Raw genomic sequence first — 20,517 nt, 5'->3', positions numbered from 1 at the left:
CCTAAATCCTTCTCTTCTGAAGTCTTTGCTAACACATAACTTGTCCAACTGTTTAATACTTAGAGTATTCTTTCTCCCCAAGTGCATCATTTTGCATTTGGAAACCTTTGCAGTTTCCATTATTTTGACCACTTATCCAGGAAAGCTAAACCATTTCCCATATTACTGACACCTCCAGGAATATCAACCCTATTGCACACTTTTGTTTCATAAGCAAACAGACAAACCTACCAAACCTTCTCCTATGTCACTTACAAACATATTAAAAAGAACAATACCAAGAACAGACCCTTGTGGCCACCACTAACCAACAACAAATCCACTGAACTATCCAGGGATTAAATGGCTCATCTGGTTAAGTAAAATATATGTTAAGTCATCACTCCTCCTGGAAACTAATTATTCATTTCATACATCTCATTACCTTTTAATCTCCTTCCTCCAATTCTGAGCTGCTGCTTTCTGCTATTTCTGCACTGTTATTGCACCTTTTAATGCAGGGATGAATAATCACAATATGGTCTCAAGTAACTTGACCTTAGATTAACCTCCTGGTTTCACGGAATGTAGAAACGGCCGTTCGGACACTGTTTACATGAGCCGTTTTGGAAGGGAGGGGGATGGGGGGGGGTTGAGAGCAGAGACAAGGAGAACAGCTTATACACAGTTTTCTATGTCTTTATCACAAAGCAGCAGGGTCTAAAAAGGTAATGACAAGTATGGAATGAATTGTCAGGCCCCCTCCACACATCTGGGGCCATTTCTACAGTCAGGAAACACTGATCAGGACGTTTCTCAGGAGGCTTCAGGAAACTATCAGTGATTTCTGGTTGTAAAAATGGAGAAGTAAAAAAAAAAAAATCATGCTCACCTGCTGCAGGTTGCAGCGATGTCCTCCTCTGGTTCCTCCTCCGGTGTTCTGGCACTGCATGCGCAGGAGTGTATCGCGATAATAGCTATTTCTTTCTCTTTGTGCAGTATCCAAATTATATTAAATAATAGTATGAGCACTCATACAGATTCACACAGACACCAGAGGCACTTGGTATCAATGCAAAAGGTTCTCTCTTCTCTACAACTAACATACATACACATATACTAAATATGACATACAGGACAAAAGTGGTTACATCATTTGTTAATACTGGCATAATTGGCTATTCGACTAGTTGGCAGTGTCTTATGCTAATGAGGCCCGCAGTTATCTGACATTTAAAGGGGTTGTTCACTTTAGGCTACTAATCCCCCTACCACAAGTCCACTATATATATATATATATATATATATATATATATATATATACACACACACACACACAGGGGCTGTCTGGCAAACTTTAGCCTAGGGGGCAAGCACACAGCAGTGGCCCATGAGTAGCGGACAATCGTCAGGGTGTAATGCCAGAAGGTTCTGCTGCAGTATTAGAGCATAGAGGTTGGATGTTATCACCTCCGTCCAGCAGAGGGAGTCAGTTCCCAGCTAGGAGTAACAGAGGTAACTGGGGAAGAAAAAGCCAGAGACTCAGGAAGTGTGACCCACCCAGTTCCTGTAGAGAGAGAAGATTCCAGTGCTGGAGGTCAAGGGCAGTGACCTGTGCCAGAGCTAAAGAGAGGTGTGACAAGGTGATCCACAGAAAGCAGGACAGCTCAGCCAGGTCCATAAGAGCTACAGCAGACAGAGCAGTGTGCAGCAGTGAAGGAAGAGAGCAACACAGCCCAGTGCTAGCAAGTGGAGTGCAGAGCACCTGGGACAAAGAGACACTGACACAGGAGTGTCCAGCCAGCCTCATCACTGCAGCAAGGAGGAAGGTACTGCTCAGGGGAGACAGAGCTGGTGCTGCAGGGGAGCCCATTGTTACCAGCAGAGTCAGGAAGTGGGGCCCCCTGAGAGACTGTATATAGTTGTGCTACACCACATAGACTGAAGTGATATCCTCCCTGCTACTTACCTAGCTTTATAAAGAGACAGTGTTCCTGTTCAGTAAGAATCTACCTGTTATACAAGTTAAAGAATTGGTTGTACTGCTGAATTATCTACAGTAAAGTTATCCCAACATTACTCAGCTGTCAGAGTGAGTTTGTCGCCATCCACCTGCACCCCTTACACGTGGCGTAGTCGGCAGGATGGAAATGGATATGGCAACAGAAGGCGCAACATCATCTGTTAGCGGCATGCAGCCCATGATTCCAGTGGGGGCGCTACTGGGTCATCTGCCTAAGTTTAATGGATCCAGTGTGTTACTAGAGGACTGGAGGGAGCCGCACGCCTGTGTAATATTGCCCCACATCTGAGAGCAGAGCTAGCCTTGAACACATTAGAAGGGGAAGCCAGAAAAACAGTATTGCTACAGCCAGCAAGGCTGAGACAGACGTTTGAACAGATCTCAAGCATCCTTGAAGATGTGTATGGGGATACAACATCTGAAGCTATGCTGAGGAAGAAATTCTTCACCAGATATCAGGGGGAAGATGAGTCATTGCCCCAGTATGCAAATGGCTTGCAAGAGCTTATGGCCACATTACAAAGAAAAGAAGGACGGGGAGCCACCTCCTTTACTAATGCGGCAGTAGTGTTGCGTGATCAGTTTCTTCTCGGCCTGAGGAGCCAGCCTTTAAGGAGAACCCTACGTGAGAGATTCAAGCTAGAGCCACACTCAACCTTACATGAGGTGCTTAAGGAAGCTATTACTCTGGAAAAGGAGGAAAAAGGTACTATTGTCACAATAGCCCAGCAAGCAGAGGTGCTGCCAGTCAAAGAGAAAAGTATGGAGGCACGTGTCTCATCATTGGAAGAAGTGATTAGAGAACTCAAGGAGGCACTGACTATAACAGTGGAAAAGGGCTGCACCTCAGACTCATTACCGAGGGGAGTCCTGTCCTGCATCCAGACAGTCCTACAGAGAGGCTCAACCTGCAAGAAGATGCTGGACATGTAATCAGGAGGGGCACCTAGCCAGAAACTGCCCCAACCGTGGCTTTGTCAGCAACAGGAGAGATTTAAACTAGTTCCACCTGCGATTGAGGGGCGTATCGCAGGAGGAAGTACAGATTTGTGCCCCCTTCTGGAAGCTATGGACTTAGTAGGAGAAAGTCCAGTCGTTAGAGCCAAGTTTAATGGAATAGAACTGTCCTGTCTACTAGACACGGGGTCACAAGTGACGACAATGGCCAGGAAAGTCTTTGAGACTTACTTTCCCTCCTCCTTGCACCAGGGAAGTACAGAATGGGTAAATCTTAAAGCTGCCAATAGTCTGCCTATTCCAATAGTTGGAGTCATGCAAGTTGACATTGAGCTTTGGGGCCGATTTATGAAGAAGAAAGGAGTGGTGGTGGTACAGAGTGCAATGGACCCAGAAGTCCCTGTGATATTGGGAATGAATGTGTTAAAAGAATTAGATGGTCTGATGGCTCAAGAGCTGGGTCCCAAGTATTGGAAGAATGTCCCAAACCTGAAACCTCCACAAGTGGCCCTCCAGAGATCGCTGAAACAGTGCCGGATGCAGGCAACCCTGTCCTGCCTTGTAGGAAAAGTGGGATGTGTGAGAGTACCCTGTTCAACTTCTTTGGAAGTGCCAGCAGGCCATGAAGTAGTAGTACCCCTACCAGTGGGCACCAGCCACCAATTGCTAGGAGCTACAGTGATGGTAGAGCCTGTGCTACAGAAAGAAGGGGTAGCAGTGGGACGAACCTTGTGCACAGTCCAGAGTGGCCAAGTCCTGATGAGAATAATACAGGAGCCTAGCTGGCACATCAAGTCAACTGATATGGCCACCACCACCCTGACATTGTGCCAAGTAAGAACTGAAGCTGTCAGGACTACAGGAGGGCAGCTCTTGAACGAAGTACATTTGGAAGGTGCAGAGATGACTCCCGAGGAGAGGGAGCAGTTAGTCAGGGTCCTGGGATCTCACCCAAATGCTTTTTCCCGGCACGAAGCAGACTTTGGGAAGACACAGACGCTTGAACATGAAATTCCAACTGGAGATGCTCGACCAGTACGGGAACGGTACCGACAAATACCCCCAGCACTGTATCAGGAGGTCAAGGCCCTGCTGAAACATATGCAGGAAAGTCACATCATTCAGCCTAGCAGGAGCCCCTGGCCCTCACCAATTGTGCTGGTAAAGAAAAAGGATGGGACCCTGCGATTCTGTGTTGACTACAGGCGCCTCAATGCATGTACAGTCCGGGATGCCTACCCATTACCTCGAATTGAGGAATCCTTGGCAGCGCTAGGCCGTGCCAAATTCTTCTCTACCCTTGACCTGGCAAGTGGGTACTGGCAAGTGCCAATGGCAGAAAAAGACAGAGAGAAGACTGCCTTTGTTACACCTATGGGACTGTATGAGTTCCTCCGCATGCCTTTTGGACTGAACAATGCACCAGCTATATTCCAGAGGCTAATGGAACTGTGCTTGGGTGATCTGAATTTTGAATGCCTGCTGATCTACCTAGATGACATAATCATCTTTTCATCAAGTTTTGCGGAACATTTGGAGCGGTTAGACGTGGTCCTCGGCCGCCTAGAGGAGCATGGGCTGAAGTTAAAACCCACTAAGTGCCACTTGTTCCAGAAGAGCATTGAGTATCTAGGTCATGTGGTAACAAGGCAAGGAGTCCAGCCCACAGACTCAAAGATTCAGGCCGTTAAACAGTGGCCCACACCCAGCAACAGCAGTGAGCTTCGGGCCTTCCTGGGGCTGGTTGGATATTACCGGCGATTCATCAAGGAGTTTGCCCAGGTAGCAGCGCCTCTGTATGCGCTCCTCCAGGGGTGCTTGCCTGGAGATACAAAAGGAAAGCCATTCGTCTGGGCTGAGGAGGCCGAACTGGCCTTTAGGGAGCTGAAGAAATTGTTGACCAGTGCCCCTATCCTGGCCTATGCTGATTTCACAAAGCCATTTGTGCTGCAAACTGATGGAAGCCTGAGGGGACTTGGAGCTGTACTGACCCAAGAGCAAGATGGTCAAGAACGAGTAATAGCATATGCCAGCAGAACTCTGCGGGAGAGTGAGAAGAACCCCGACAACTACAGCTCCTTCAAACTTGAGCTCCTGGCAGTGGTGTGGGCGGTGACAGAAAAGTTTGCGGACATCTTGACAGGAGTCGAGTTTGTGTTGATGACTGACAATAACCCACTGGTTCACCTGAATAATGCCAAGCTGGGTGCCTTGGAGCAGCGGTGGGCAGCTCGACTTAGTAAATTTAACTTCAAGACACAATACAGGCCGGGGCGGAGTAATGCTAATGCAGATGCCTTGTCTCGTAACCCGTTGGAGAATCCCAGTGGCCCCACAGACGAAGAGCGTGAAGAGGTCGAGACCCCCAATTTCATGAAAGTGCCTAAACCACTGAAGAGTGCTCCGGTTCAGGGGGTGGAGCAGGCTGTCGAGATCACTGCGGGAAGGTCCATGAAGGAGTGGCAGGACTGCCAACAGCAAGACCCACAAATTGCCAGAGTAAGAGAATGGCTCCTTACTGATCACCAGTCAATGTACAGGGAGTGTGAGACCTTGACATCATTTGGAAAGAAGTTGTGGCTGCAGAGGGGCCGTCTGACCTTCCACGAGGGAGTCCTATGCAGAAGAGTACAACTCCCCACAGAGATTGGTCCCACCTGGCAAGTAGTAATACCAGATAGTGAGGTAAGGAACGTAGCTGAGTGGATGCATGAAAGGAAAGGGCATTTTGGACCTGCCAAGACTTGGGCATGGCTACAGAGATTCTTCTATCATCCTAACTCACAAAAGGTGGCCCAGGACATTTGCAGAAGCTGCCGAAACTGCAACCTAGCAAGAGCTGGGGATCAGCAGGCCCCAATTGGTGTTATACAGACAAGCTACCCACTACAACTTGTGATGATGGACTATCTTACAGTAGGAGAGTCCCCGAGAGGATACAAGTATTTGCTGGTCATGGTGGACCACTTTACGAAGTTTGCTGTAGCGGTCCCCACCCGGGACCAAACTGCTGAATCAGCAGCACAGTGCCTGTGGAAAAATTTCATTCTGCCTTATGGCTGTCCTACACAACTGCACTCTGACCAAGGGGCTTGCTTTGAAGGAAGAGTGATAGAGGAGCTCTGTCGGTTGTACCAGATTCGGAAGACACGCACAACACCTTACCATCCACAGGGAAATGGCGCATGTGAGCGCCTGAACAGAACCCTTCTACAGCTCTTGAGGACACTGGAGGAACAGAAAAAGGAGAGATGGTCAGACTACATTGCAGAGTTAGTGTGGGTGTACAACAACACTTTACACTCAGCCACCGGTTATTCACCCTTCTTGTTGATGTTTGGGAGAAATGGGAGATGCCCTCTGACCATGATGATGCCTGACAGTGGAGAAGGTGAAGGGTGGACCCCTGAGACTTGGATGGGAGACCATCGGAAGAAGGTACAAGAAATGTACGACCTGGTCGCCCAGCGCCTTGGCCCCCGCACATTACCAGCAAACAAGAAATTGAAGGAGTTGCCGTTACAGGTGGGAGATCGGGTAATGGTACGCAATCGCACAGCCAGAAGGGCTGGAAAGCTGCAGTGGCTGTGGGAAGTCACGCCATATGAGGTGATCCGGCAACCCAACCCAACCATACCAGTGTATGAGGTAAGACCGGAGGGTGCAACTGGACCGATGCGCATAGTGCATCGAAATATGCTTAGACCATGCACTTTTCTGAGAAGAGTTCCTGAACCCCAGCAAGAGAGTATCAACATGCCCACGGTACCCTCTGGGGAAGAGGAATGGTGGGTTCCACCCCAACCAGATCCAACCCCCTTGGAAAGAAGGGAAGATATGCAGCAAGAGGAGAACAACGCTCCCTCTGTGGAGCCTTCAGTTGAGCTAAGACATTCTGGACGTGCTAACTTTGGAAGGATGCCTGCACGTTATGAGGACTATGTCTTGGGTATGCAGGTTGCCGGGACGGCTAACCTCAAACGAGGGGGGGAAGGTGTAATGCCAGAAGGTTCTGCTGCAGTATTAGAGCATAGAGGTTGGATGTTATCATCTCCGTCCAGCAGAGGGAGTCAGTTCCCAGCTAGGAGTAACAGAGGTAACTGGGGAAGGAAAAGCCAGAGACTCAGGAAGTGTGACCCACCCAGTTCCTGTAGAGAGAGAAGATTCCAGTGCTGGAGGTCAAGGGCAGTGACCTGTGCCAGAGCTAAAGAGAGGTGTGACAAGGTGATCCACAGAAAGCAGGACAGCTCAGCCAGGTCCATAAGAGCTACAGCAGACAGAGCAGTGTGCAGCAGTGAAGGAAGAGAGCAACACAGCCCAGTGCTAGCAAGTGGAGTGCAGAGCACCTGGGACAAAGAGACACTGACACAGGAGTGTCCAGCCAGCCTCATCACTGCAGCAAGGAGGAAGGTACTGCTCAGGGGAGACAGAGCTGGTGCTGCAGGGGAGCCCATTGTTACCAGCAGAGTCAGGAAGTGGGGCCCCCTGAGAGACTGTATATAGTTGTGCTACACCACATAGACTGAAGTGATATCCTCCCTGCTACTTACCTAGCTTTATAAAGAGACAGTGTTCCTGTTCAGTAAGAATCTACCTGTTATACAAGTTAAAGAATTGGTTGTATCTGCTGAATTATCTACAGTAAAGTTATCCCAACATTATTTAGCTGTCAGAGTGAGTTTGTCGCCATCCACCTGCACCCCTTACAAGGGCACATATGCTTTAAGGAGAACTGTTGCAGAACCTAAACATCCCAAGCGGGTGAGGGGAACATAATAAAGAATCCATACTTACCTGTCCCTGTGACCCCCGCAGAGCTGCATCTCTGCTCACAGACCAGCCTCCTACAGCTCCTGGTCCTGTAACGTCACGTACTGGGGCGAGTGGGTACCTGCCGCTGGGACATGACAATGCAGGAATGTGAGGAACAGGATAACAGCAGCTGTGAGAGAGCTGGTGACCTTGTGCTGCAGGGGCACAGGAATGGGTAAGTAAGTAAGTAAGATTCTTTTTTATGTTCCCCCCACCCCTGCTGCCCTAGTACTTTTTATATAAGGCCAGAGTTTAGTCTGCTCTGAATTGGATTGTACCTGGTATGGACATGAACAACATACTATTACTGACCAAACCCTGTATACTAATATAACCAATAATACTAGTATACAAAGGACAAATAATACCCCCACACCATGACCACATACTATAATCACACAGTAACTACATTATAAATGGTTACTTAAAGGGGTAGTGCGGCGCTTAACAATTATTCACTAAATAGTGAATGGCCCCCTTCCCCGTGTTCCCACCCACGCTAGACCCGGAAGAGTAGTGCTCTATACTCCCCTGATTCGTGTCGACCCCCATCCGCGATCTATTGCGATTCTATTGCCGCTATGGATCCCTGCCGGAGTGTATACTATGTGTATACTTTCCGGCCGGGATTCCTCTGAAGGCAACACAACGTACATGCTGTAGAAATCATGTCTGTTGTTACAAAGGCCAATATTACTATAGAACTTTGGGTGTGAACATAGCCTTAAACACTAAGTTTTACTTATCTCTTCTTACCTTACATCACATTACATGCACCCAGGACACATATACACATCCCATGCACCCAGGACACATATACACATCCCATGCACCCAGGAACACAGCACTTACTGTAATTGCAGGGTAGCTCTGTGGGGGGAGGGGGGAGAAGGAATATGGTACAGCTCTCTGGTCCTCTCCTCACAGTCGGACTCTGGGCCTCTCCTCCTCTTCTGTCCCGACATCAGAGAACAGGAAGCAGCCAGAGGAGGTAGTGAGGGTGTGGGGAGGGTCTCGGGCAGTGAGGAGGAAGCCCTGTCTGTGTCTCTTCTGCCCTGGTATAGAGGCAGTGAGCAAACACACAGACATTAAGCTGCCGGGCCCCTTACACTTGTACCAGCAATACTGCCCTGAGTGTAGCGGCCGCTACTTCCGGGGAGCCTTAAAGTGGCAGAGTGGCGTAATTAACATCCAGCCTCTGCGGCTCTTTAGTGTACTGGGGGGGACCGGCCCAAGGGGCAAATGCCACCCTTCCATCCAGCCCAGCCCGCCCCTGTATATATATATCTCTTGATTACCATAGGGTACTATAAGCCATACCTGAGTTAGGTATACTGTACATATAGATATATTTCAGACTATAACTTTCACACAAGTGATGTCACTCATGTTCTGTAATGCTGGGGGGAAGGGGAGGTTGCGGCTCTTAAAGCACAGCCCTAGGTGCCACTCACCAATAAAGCAAGTTGATTATCCTGCCCTTGTCTCCTGTGGGACACAGAGGGAACGTGGGCAGGTAAGTACACCTTTATTACTTCACACCTTTAAAGCTAGGGCTGCACGGACATCACTAATGATATATATGCAGCCCTTGTATCAAGCTGTATAATAGGTTTTTTTTTTAGTTAGGCTAGGTTCACACTGCGTTTTCAGCATCCGTTTAACGCATCCGTTTTTTGCAAAAAAACGCATGAAAAACGGATTGCAAAAAACGGATTCATTTGTGTGCATCCGTTTTTCCATTGACTTCCATTATAAAAAAAAACGGATCCGTTTTTTTTGACGGACCAAAACGGACAAAAAAAACGTTGCTGACCCAATTTTTCTGGACGTTAAAAAAAACGGATCCGTTAAACGGATGCTGAAAACGCAGTGTGAACCTAGCCTTATCATGAAAAACATGGCAAATCTTCCTTCAGGAGACTGGACCTGGATTTCTGGTAAGTATAGCTGTGTTTTACAGCATAACAACAACAAAAATGGATGTATATTGCAAACTTGCTTTATATCACATGTACTGTTCATTTAGATTTTAAAAGTTCAAATGGAAGTGACTTTTCTCGCTATGTTCCCACAGCGTCATTTTAGGCAAAAAATTGGCCCTTGTTTCATAATGATGACCTTTAATAATGACCATTATTCACAGCTGCCATTATAAAATAACCAAAAAAGATGTTGTAGGAACACAGCCGACCATTTCTTATAGGTTGGCATATATGCTGAAGGGAAGCTGTCAGGTAACAATGGAGATCTAACAAATCAATGGAAATTTGCCCTTAAACAGTATGGCTTCCGTCGTTTACAAGGAGTGTGTGTTGGGGAGTGTCTGCTACCCGTCTCTCTGTACTCGATGGTGCCGCCAGGAGACGCTCTGTCTCGGTCCTCCGCGCCGTCTCGCTGGTCCTCCTCTCTCGCTGGTCCTGCAGCGGCTGGAGTGAGGAGGAGGAGTGGGTGGAGCTGCGGCTGCTCGCTTCTACACACCAGTCGGTTCTTTATCCACTTCACGCATCATCTTGTACAAAGCCTGGAGGAGCCCGGGCCCGGCAATGGACACCCAGAAAGTAAGTGACACCCTGTCCGTAATGGTGGCCGTGCACACAGCGGCGCTCCCCGGGCACCTTATAGGTCACTGCGGCCAGGCGCTTAGACATCTAGCTGCAGCCGCCGTCTGCTCATTCATTGCTGCAGATAGGTGTGAGACGGGAGGTCGGGTGCGCTGCTCTGCAGAACAATAGCTGCGATCTGCTGCATAGGTGGGAGATGGGATGCTGCCACATCATGGGCGGGGATCGGTCTGTAGCATCATGTCTGATCTCCCAGGTCAGGTGCTTCTCCCTCCCAGTGTTCTGCACAGTGCCCCCTGTAGTGTTGGCATCAATCATAGTGCCCCCTGTAGTGTTGGCATCAATCATAGTGCCCCCTGTAGGGTTGGCATCAATCCCAGTGCCCCCTGTAGTGTTGGCATCAATCATAGTGCCCCCTGTAGTGTTGGCATCAATCATAGTGCCCCCTGTAGTGGTGGAATCAATCATAGTGCCCCCTGTAGTGGTGGCATCAATCATAGTGCCCACTGTAGTGGTGGCATCAATCATAGTGCCCCCTGTAGGGTTGGCATCAATCATAGTGCCCCTGTAGTGGTGGCATCAATCCCAGTGCCCCCTGTAGTGGTGGAATCAATCATAGTGCCCCCTGTAGTGGTGGCATCAATCATAGTGCCCCCTGAAGTGGTGGCATCATAGTGCCCCCTGTAGTGGTGGCATCAATCATAGTGCCCCTTATTGTGGTGGCATCAATCCCAGTGCCCCCTGTAATGGTGGCATCAATCCCAGTGCCCCCTGTAGTGGTGGCATACAATCCCAGTGCCCCCTGTAGTGGTGGCATCAATCCCAGTGCCCCCTGTAGTGGTGGCATCAATCATAGTGCCCCCTGAAGTGGTGGCATCAATCATAGTGCCCCCTGTAGTGGTGGCATCAATCATAGTGCCCCCTGTAGTGGTGGCATCAATCCCAGTGCCCCCTGTAGTGGTGGCATCAATCCCAGTGCCCCCTGTAGTGGTGGCATCAATCCCAGTGCCCCCTATAGTGGTGGCATCAATCATAGTGCCCCCTGTAGTGGTGGCATCACTCACCCCCAGCTCCTGATGCCCCTACCAGTGCCCCCCATCACCCAGCAGCTCAGCATCAATGGATGAGTTAGCATGTATTGTCTGGCTTGGGTGTGGGGTGGGTGAGGGTGTGATGGTGCTGCATCTGCGGCCTGCTCCTCATCCTGTCTCATTGTGCAGCAAGGAGCAGGTGGAATTGTCCCTCCGCTTCAATAATTTAACAAGAGCGCCCTGCATGTCTATGGCCAACCTGTATCTAGTGTGTCCTGGCAGAGAAGGCAGTGGGATGGGTAGCAGAGGAGGCAGTAGGGTGGGTGGCAGAGGAGGCAGTGGGGTGGGTGGCAGAGGAGGCAGTGGGGTGGGTGGCAGAGGAGGCAGTGGGGTGGGTAGCAGAGGAGGCAGTGGGGTGGGTGGCAGAGAAGGCAGTGGGATTGGTAGCAGAGGAGGCAGTGGGGTGGGTAGCAGAGGAGGCAGTGGGGTGGGTGGCAGAGGAGGCAGTGGGGTGGGTGGCAGAGGAGGCAGTGGGGTGGGTGCACTTGTTGCAGGCAGTTGTTATGGCTGTGTATTATAGGATATACAGTATTGCAGAAGGCGGCTCTGATAATGTTGCAGATATGGAGACGTGCACTTATAACACTTTTTGGAGTTTTGTCCATCAAAATGGGAAATGCACGGGTGTGGCAGAGGATGGATTAGAAATAATCACTGTGTGGTGGGGTCATGGATTAGGCTGTACACATGGACCAGAGGTCACAGGCTGCTCTGTGATGTTAGTATAAAGCAGGGGATGAACAATCCTCTAGTTTTCAATTACAGAAAGTCAAGATTGATGCTACTGTAGTGCGAGTGCTACAGGATGGCAGGGGGCTTCAGGAACGGCCGTCTTGGCTATGTCACATTTGGACTTTTATCCTGACCCATGAGAAATGTTGGCAGTGTGCCACAGATCTTACTCCGATATTTGAAAAATAGTGGCTGCAGCCAGGTAGTACAAGGATGTCCGTTCATTCATATGCACATATGTAGCCGCTCACAGCTTCCTAGTGGTAAGGGCCGTCCACAGGGATTTTAGCAGCTGGACCCCATAGCTACCAGCCCCTGCTTCTGTATTCCAATGGCTCTTACAGAACGACAGCTGACTACGAAGGTTTGCAGTCACTTTTTAGTATGAAACAACTTGGATACATGAGACTTATAATGTTTCTGCAGTGTGAGGGTTGTCAGGGGTTGTCACTCAGTGTAACATTGTTACAGTTGGAGATATATAGCAGAGCATAATAGTCAGCGAATATAGACACTCTGTAGAAAAATGAAAGTCAACTTAAGAGCAAGTCCTCTAAACAAGTCCTGTCTGCGGGTGCTGTTGGAGGGTGCTGTGTGCGGGTGCTGTCTCTGTGGGGGCTGTGTGCGGGTGCTGTGTGTGTGCGGGAGCTGTTCGAGGGTGCTGTGTGTGCGGGTGCTGTGTGTGCGGGTGCTGTGTGTGCGGGTGCTGTGTGTGCGGGTGCTGTGTGTGCGGGTGCTGTGTGTGCGGGTGCTGTGTGTGCGGGTGCTGTGTGTGCGGGTGCTGTGTGTGCGGGTGCTGTCTGTGCGGGTGCTGTCTGTGCGGGTGCTGTCTGTGCGGGTGCTGTCTGTGCGGGTGCTGTCTGTGCGGGTGCTGTCTGTGCGGGTGCTGTCTGTGCGGATGCTGTCTGTGCGGATGCTGTCTGTGCGGATGCTGTCTGTGCGGATGCTGTCTGTGCGGATGCTGTCTGTGCGGATGCTGTCTGTGCGGGTGCTGTCTGTGCGGGTGCTGTCTGTGCGGGTGCTGTCTGTGCGGGTGCTTTCTGTGTGGGGGCTGTGTGCGGGTGCTGTCTCTGCGGGTGCTGTCTGTGCGGGTGCTGTGTGAGGGTGCTGGCTGCCTCCAGGTGACAATACAGAACTATTTTCCGTATATGCTCTCTCCTCTATAAGCGGTTTAGGAGAGCCAAGCAGGGTCACATGACACAGTTTCCTGCAGCCTTGGTTCCATAGCAACAGAAAGTGTCCTGTTTCTAGGTGGTGAGACATGTGGCTGGCTGCTCCTATCTTATGAATTGGGGGTCTTTAAAGGGGGAATGTGATGGGCTGTTATAGAGTCCCAATCTGAAGGGGTGCCTTGCCATAATATAATATAATACAGCCATGTCACAGATCTCTTGGCTGTATTGGCTGTACATGAAGATGTTGTGTCACAGGAACATAGTAAGCATCGGCAATGATGGAAAACACTTCCTCTCACACATGCTCATAATAGCTGAAGCAGAATAGGGTTTCATTTGCTATATATATCCATACAGTAGGATATATCACTCTATGCCGGATTAGTCCTGGACTATCACATTTTGCAGGATTGTAACATGTTCATAAGTAACAACCACCTTTTTTTTTTTAGCCAGAAATATGTCGGAGCTGTTGTCACCTCTCCTCCCTGGTTTACGCTAGTTTGCTTTACTTTCAAGGCAGAGACGGAGAAGAGAGGTGAAATAACCCAAACTGCATAAAGAACGTGTTACATGATGAATATTGGGGCTAGGGCTCCTGCAGGACATACGGTCACCCACAACTATCAGGCTGGGATCTACACTTACTTTGGTCACTTTGGTCAATATTTTTAGCCACAGCCAAAAGCTGAACCGACACAAAAGAAAACTATAAAGGAAGGATGGGCACCTTTTTCTGTGTTTTGGACTCACCCCTGGTTTTGGATTAACCCCTTAGGGACAACAAATAGGAAGCGTCACTTTATGCATCAATAACTTTGGAATGCTTTTAGCAATCGTAATTCCAAAATTGTTTTTTCGTGATATATTCTACTTTATGTAGGTAGTAAATTTTTTTGTTTTTTTGTAAAAAAAAAAAAAAAAGAAAAACAATTAGTAATGTTACATAAATTATTTATAAATTCAGATCTATAACATGTCTACTTTATATTAAAGCGACTCTGTACCCACAATTTGCCCCCTCCCCCCCCAACCGCTTGTACCCTCAGATAGCTGCTTTTAATCCAAGATCAATAACTGCATCACCTGCCGAACAGACCCCAGGACAGATTTTGAAGTAAAAGCAGCTATCCGAAGGTACAAGTGGTTTGGGGGTTGGGGTGGGGTCAGATTGTGGGTACAGAGTCACTTTAACACTATTTGGTGAACATGCCTTTACTTTTTAGGATGTTAGAGGCTGTAAATGTTTAGTAGCAATTTTCAAATTTTTCATGAAAATTTTAAACTCAAGAAATTCTTTAGGCACCAGTTCAGTTTGGGAGTATATTTTAAATTGACACTCATACAGTTTTTTAACCCTTTGGGCATTTCACAGGAATAACTGCAAAGTAAGAGTGAAAAGTTTAAATAAGCATTTTCTTTGCAGAGATTCCAATGTAATCCTATGTATTTTTTACCACACCAATTACTGTTACCAATCCACCCATGCCGGCAATTGCTGATGCTGGACCCCCTTTGGGGTGGCAGTTACACTAAACTCTCAGCTATCCCAGTCACTATTTGTGTTAACCGTGAGCATTTGAAGCAGGTCAGTATATATACATCCTGGTGCTAAAACTAACCTCCTACAAGGACGTACTGTAAATGACTGGTGCAGCTAGGGGTTAAATACTGATCACAAAACAGAATACTACTAATACCAATAATTCTTGAAATTGTTGAAGTGATGGAACCACACCTTTATTCACAAAATAACACACATTACAAAGCTATACAACTTTGTAATGTATGTTATGTATTTGAATGGCCCCCTTCCCCGTGTTCCCCGACCCCTGCCCATGGACCCGGAAGTGTAGTGCAGTATACATACCTGATTCATGTCGACCCCCATCCGCATTTCTTCTGACAGTGATGTAATCTTCGGGAGGCCGTCCCTCATGCAGGCCTCCCTCTGCATCATAACTGTGCTCAGCCGCAATTGGCTGGGCACAGTTATGCTCAGCCAATCGCGGCAGAGGGGGGCCGGCATGAGGGACAGCAGGAGCAGGTCGGCCGGCCTCCCGAAGATTACATCACTGTCAGAAGAAATGCGGACAGGGGTCGACACGAATCAGGTATGTATAGTGCATCACACTTCTGGGTCCACGGGCAGGGGTCGGGGAACACGGGGAAGGGGGCCATTCACATACATAACATACATTACAAAGTTGTATAGCTTTGTAATGTGTGTTATTTTGGGAATAATTTCTTAGCACCGCACTACCCCTTTAAGGGGTTAAAGAGAGATCACACAGATTGTGCTTTAAAGGGGTTATCTAGCGCTACAAAAACATGGCCACTTTTCCCCCTCTCTTGTCTCCAGTTCAGGTGCGGTTTGCTGTTAAGCTTCATTTACTTAAATGGAACTGAGTTTCAAACCCCACCCAATCTGGAGACAAGAGAGGGGGTAAAGTGGCCATGTTTTTGTAGCGCTGGATAACCCCTTTCATGTCTCCCATTGATAGCACTAGGAGTGCTTTTTAGGTGAACTGTGCAGTTTTTGATAAAGAAATTGACATGGTGTCTGCAACAAAAACCACATACCCTAAGTCATTAAAAGGGGAAAAAAATTCATATTGTCTAACCGTGACTGAGTTCCATGAGCCACTGTATGGGGGAGGGGGGAGAATTTTCAGACCTGACACTTCAAATGTGGTCTGGTGAATTCCCAGGATCCCAGTATTTCCAGACTTCTCCATTATGGATATCACTGCCCACAGTAAAAGCTTCTTGTTCACTTTCAACCCTCTGCTATTGATTTAGTCATTACTTTCTAATGTAACAGGACAATCTGCAACTAGACCTTCCATCTTCTTTTAATAGTTAAGTTGTCTCTTCTTTAACTGCAACCAATGTCATTTGCCATAACAGTGCACATATGTGTTATTCGTCTCAATTTCACCTTGAAGACACTCTGAAAAGGATGTTCTGGCATACACCATGTGAATGGGGTTCTGTGGATACATTTAGAGTGAACAGAGTTTAGTTTAAAAACTTTTCAACCTTCATTGTGGGACCCTCAAGTTTGGCTTATTTGGACAAATAAAGTACTGGGCAAAAGTTTTAAGCAGGTTTGACAAAATGGTGCGAAGTAAGATGCCTACTATCGAGAGACGTCTGTTTGGCTCCAAACTTGCAGCCAATTTTATTAAGAACTATTGTCAACTTAAATGGGCACTGTCAACAACAAAAAAAAAATACAGTGATGCCTTGGATTACGAGCATAATTTGTTCCGGGACTGTGCTTGTAATCCAAATCCACTCTTAAACCAAAGCAAATTTTCCCATAAGAAATCATAGAAATGCAGACAATTGGTCCCACACCCCAAAATAATGATTTATTATTCTGAATAACATGTAAAACAGATGAAACAAACATTCAGAAACAGCAGAATATGTGATATTATAAATTACTGTACATTAATGGAGAGAATGGGAAACACAAGGGTTGACAGAGGCTGCAGGGAGCATGAAGGAATGAGCACAGCAGATGTGGGCACATACATGCAGCACCCTCTGTCCGGGGAGAGAGGGGTTACAGCTATGGAGAGATTACCTCCACAGTCCTGTCCCCTGATGCAGGCCCCAGCCTGAAGTGGATCTGCTATGATGTGAAAGGTGAGGGAGACGTCCTGGGTCAGAGCACAGGGCTTTAGGCCCCGCTATGCAGACCATGTCCCTCCCCCACTCACGCTCCCACACAGTACAGGGAGCTCTTAAACAAAAGCAATGCTCTTAAACCAAGTCACAATTTTGAAAAACTGTGAGCTCTTAAACCAAAACGCTCTTAAACCAAGTTACTCTTAAACCAAGGTACCACTGTACACTATTGAGAAATAATGTATTGGCCGGAGTCGAAGACTTGACTAATCAGGAGAACGAGGGAAGTCAGCGCTTAGCATGTTCTTTTCTGGCACTAAAATGGGTGAATAATATATGAGGCCGTCTGGCTCACATATACACAGAGCGGGAACAGAGGTAGTTCTTGTCTTGTCCGATTCCTTTTTCCTGATCGGTCAAGGACTGCACAAGACCAAACTTTTCACGTCTTTGTGTCGTGTCAAAAGTTTTTTTGATGACAAGTATGCCTTTAAGGGGTTGTCCAAGATAAACTGATAATTAGCGATCCTGCTGGGGCTGCGGCAGACATGACAGTGATGTATACTTACCTGCCCTACTCCGCTACAGCTGCCAGTTCCCGGACCGCCTGCTTATTGTTTTACACCAACATCCAATGATGTGCCGATCCCACTGAAAATGGTCGCTCAGCATAGATTCTATACGGTCTATGCTAAATGTCTATTTCTGGTGGGAGCAGCACATATTCAGATGTTGCTGAAATGAAGAGAAGGCGGCCTGTGAACAGGCAGCGGTGTTGGAGCAGGACAGGTAAGTATACATCACTGTCATGTCCCCTGAATCCCCAGCAGGATCGCTAATTATTAACCTCTTTCAAGATGAACAAGGAGTCCTGGAAGTGATGACTGCCCCGATCTTACATCATCAAGTCAGCCTGAGATAACATGAAGAGAGAAGGATGTGAGCAGGTCAATACCTATAGAAGATATGTGGTCAGTGCTCTAAGATGTTTGGAATAACCTCACTGTCTAGTTCAAAAGTGCGGATTTGCTGCAATTGGTCTGCAGTAGATGGGCGAGAAACTTATTTTACATGACGACAGGTACCCTCTAACTTTTCCAATTTTAAAGGGGAACTATCAGCAGGTTTGTGCACACCTATCCGCTTGCAGCTCTGTACCTGATGACTTGCGCCGCTGTGCTTCTTGTCTCTATCGGCCCGTTGTTTTTATTCTGTTGGGTTAAGATCAAATGTGCTCGGTAGGAGCACAGGGGGTGTTTCTTGGCACCACAGAACACTACGCCCCCCCCACCGCCACCTCTTTCAGTGACGCCTTCTCTATGTATATTTACATATTAATAATCCGGACGGTCTTTGACATGCTTCCTGACCAGCCTGATTATGTATACATGAATATGCATAGGGGACCATTCGCTGAAGGAGAGGGTAGGGGCACTCTGCGGGGCCCAGAAACGCCCCCAGTGCTCCTAACAAGCACAGTTGCATATTTGATCTTAATCCAACTGAGCAAAAACGCTGAGGCCGACAAAGGCAAGAAGCAGAGTGTCGCGATGGTCAGGTACAGAGCTGCAGGGGCATATCAGCTGGTTTGTTCCCCTTTAACCCATTCTCACTTTGCAGTATTTTTTTAACAACTGTCTAAAACTTTTGCACAGTAGCTTGAGAAAGTTTTGTAGAAGAGGATCTATAATTTAGGATAAATGCTTGCTGTGCACTCTCCACTCACTCTCTTCTCTTGGTTCCCACCGCCTACATGGGCAGATCTGTCACTGGAAGCTTGGCTGGTCCGCAGCGTCTAGCATGCACTGTCCTTTTTTTTTAGTGTGTGGTTCAGACTATATTAGCTGCAGTATATAGAAGACATCACAGTGTGCTAAGTAGGTTCTTATTTCCTGTATTCTCTCAATTCTCAATGTACACTATGATAGAAGGAGGTGGGAGAGCCTGTACAGCAGAGATGTATATAGAAAACTCTAGAACTGAATAGATCTCACAAGCCAAGTAGCCCTGGCCTATGATATTCATTTCTCCATCCCTGGGTACAGGAAACCTGTAAGAAAGACTGGAAGGTTCTTTGTAGGATTCACACTGAAATGCTGCAGCATTTTATAGGAGTAGTCGTAAACCATGGCAGGAAAAAGGTCCTGAGTCCCCAGTGGCCTCTCCCCTACCCACCAGTCCTAATTGGTAGATCTCTTCCTGTTTGTGCATAGGGAGAGATCTGTCAGTCAAGGCTGTCAGGGTGGGGAGAAGCATCTGGCAAATGCTGACTTGTAGTGAATTATGCTGCGTTTACACGTAACGATTATTGTGCAAATTTGCGCGATAACGGTCGAATTCGAACGATAATCGTACGTGTAAACGCAGCGAACGATTGAACGACGCACGATAAATCGTACATTTTGATCTTTCATCAGGTCATCAAATCGTCGTTCATCGTACGCAAAAAATTCGCAAATCGTTCCGTGTGAACAGTCGTTCGCCGATTTAACCAATGTGTGAGATAGGCTTAAACGATCGCAAAACGATCGCAGTGCGAATTTTCGTACGATATATCGTACCATCTAAACGCTGATCGTTATAAAAAAAAATCGTAAATCCGACATTGCTATTCGTACGATCGGGCCAATAATCGTTACGTGTAAACGCAGCATTATACATCGTAATAAAGTAAAGTAGGCAGCATGAAAGGGATGCTAGGGTTTCTTTATGTAGGTTAGTAACAGGTGCAATTTGGTCAGTATAGTTAAGCAGTGTGTCACAAGCCACATTGGAGTCACTGGGGGAGATTTATCACACATGGTGTAAAGTGAAACTGGCTCAGTTGTCCCTAGCAACCAATCAGATTCCACCTTTCATTTTCTAAAGAGTCTGTGAGGAATGAAAAGTGGAGCCAGTTTCACTTTACACCATGTTTGATAAATCTCCCCCATTGTGCGTGAAGTGATTGTGCGCCCCTCGCCATTGAGGTTGATAGAAGGTACAGAAACAGGAATACCCCATAAAGAAAATAGGTAGCCATCCAAGGCTGTGCCTGTTGAATTGTTGGCAGATTATTTGTTGCTATGTCATGATGTGTGCTAGTGCGGAGTTGTGAAGGAGCCTGAGCAGGTTGGTGTTCATTCTTGCCAATAACTTTTGTTAGCCATCACTGTAGCTATGTTTTCCAGGCATTTTCCAGGCGGTCCTCGAGCTGTATCCACCCTCTTCACTGAGCCGCCAGACTGCGGGATTCAAACGCTGATCAGTTTTGCTTACTACAAAGATAAACGAAGCCGCATTTCTACTTTTAAAGTGGTAGTGCGGCGTTTCAAAATTATTCACTAACACACATTACAAAGTTATACAACTTTGTAATGTATGTTATGTTAGTGAATGGCCCCCTTCCCCGTGTCTCCCCCCTCCCCCCCCCCCCCCCACGCTAGACCCGGAAGTGTGATGCACTATACTCACCTGATTCGTGTCGACCCTCCGTCCGCCATCTTGGGACAATGATGTCATCTTCAGGAGTCCGGCCGAACCGCTCCATCCGTGTCTCATGCCAG

General features: G+C 47.7%; 1 protein-coding gene across 3 annotated transcripts in view; it reads left to right on the top strand.

Annotated features, from left to right (window-relative positions):
- The first annotated feature begins 10,206 nt into the window (after window positions 1–10,206).
- FSD1L (fibronectin type III and SPRY domain containing 1 like) overlaps window positions 10,207–20,517 on the top strand; it is a 66,737-nt gene continuing 56,426 nt past the window's right edge. For 2 of the 3 annotated variants that reach the window (XM_069962022.1, XM_069962021.1), the window contains exon 1: window positions 10,207–10,332. In XM_069962022.1, the coding sequence (XP_069818123.1) occupies window positions 10,318–10,332 (15 nt within the window). In that variant the 5' untranslated portion in view covers window positions 10,207–10,317. Of the gene's footprint in view, window positions 10,333–19,955; window positions 20,084–20,517 lie in introns of those variants that run through there. The other variant, XM_069962024.1, reaches the window with a different exon arrangement.

The sequence above is a fragment of the Dendropsophus ebraccatus genome, chromosome 3 (genome assembly GCF_027789765.1).
Source record: "Dendropsophus ebraccatus isolate aDenEbr1 chromosome 3, aDenEbr1.pat, whole genome shotgun sequence".
Taxonomy (NCBI): domain Eukaryota; kingdom Metazoa; phylum Chordata; class Amphibia; order Anura; family Hylidae; genus Dendropsophus; species Dendropsophus ebraccatus.
This window is presented reverse-complemented; position numbering and strand designations above follow the sequence as displayed.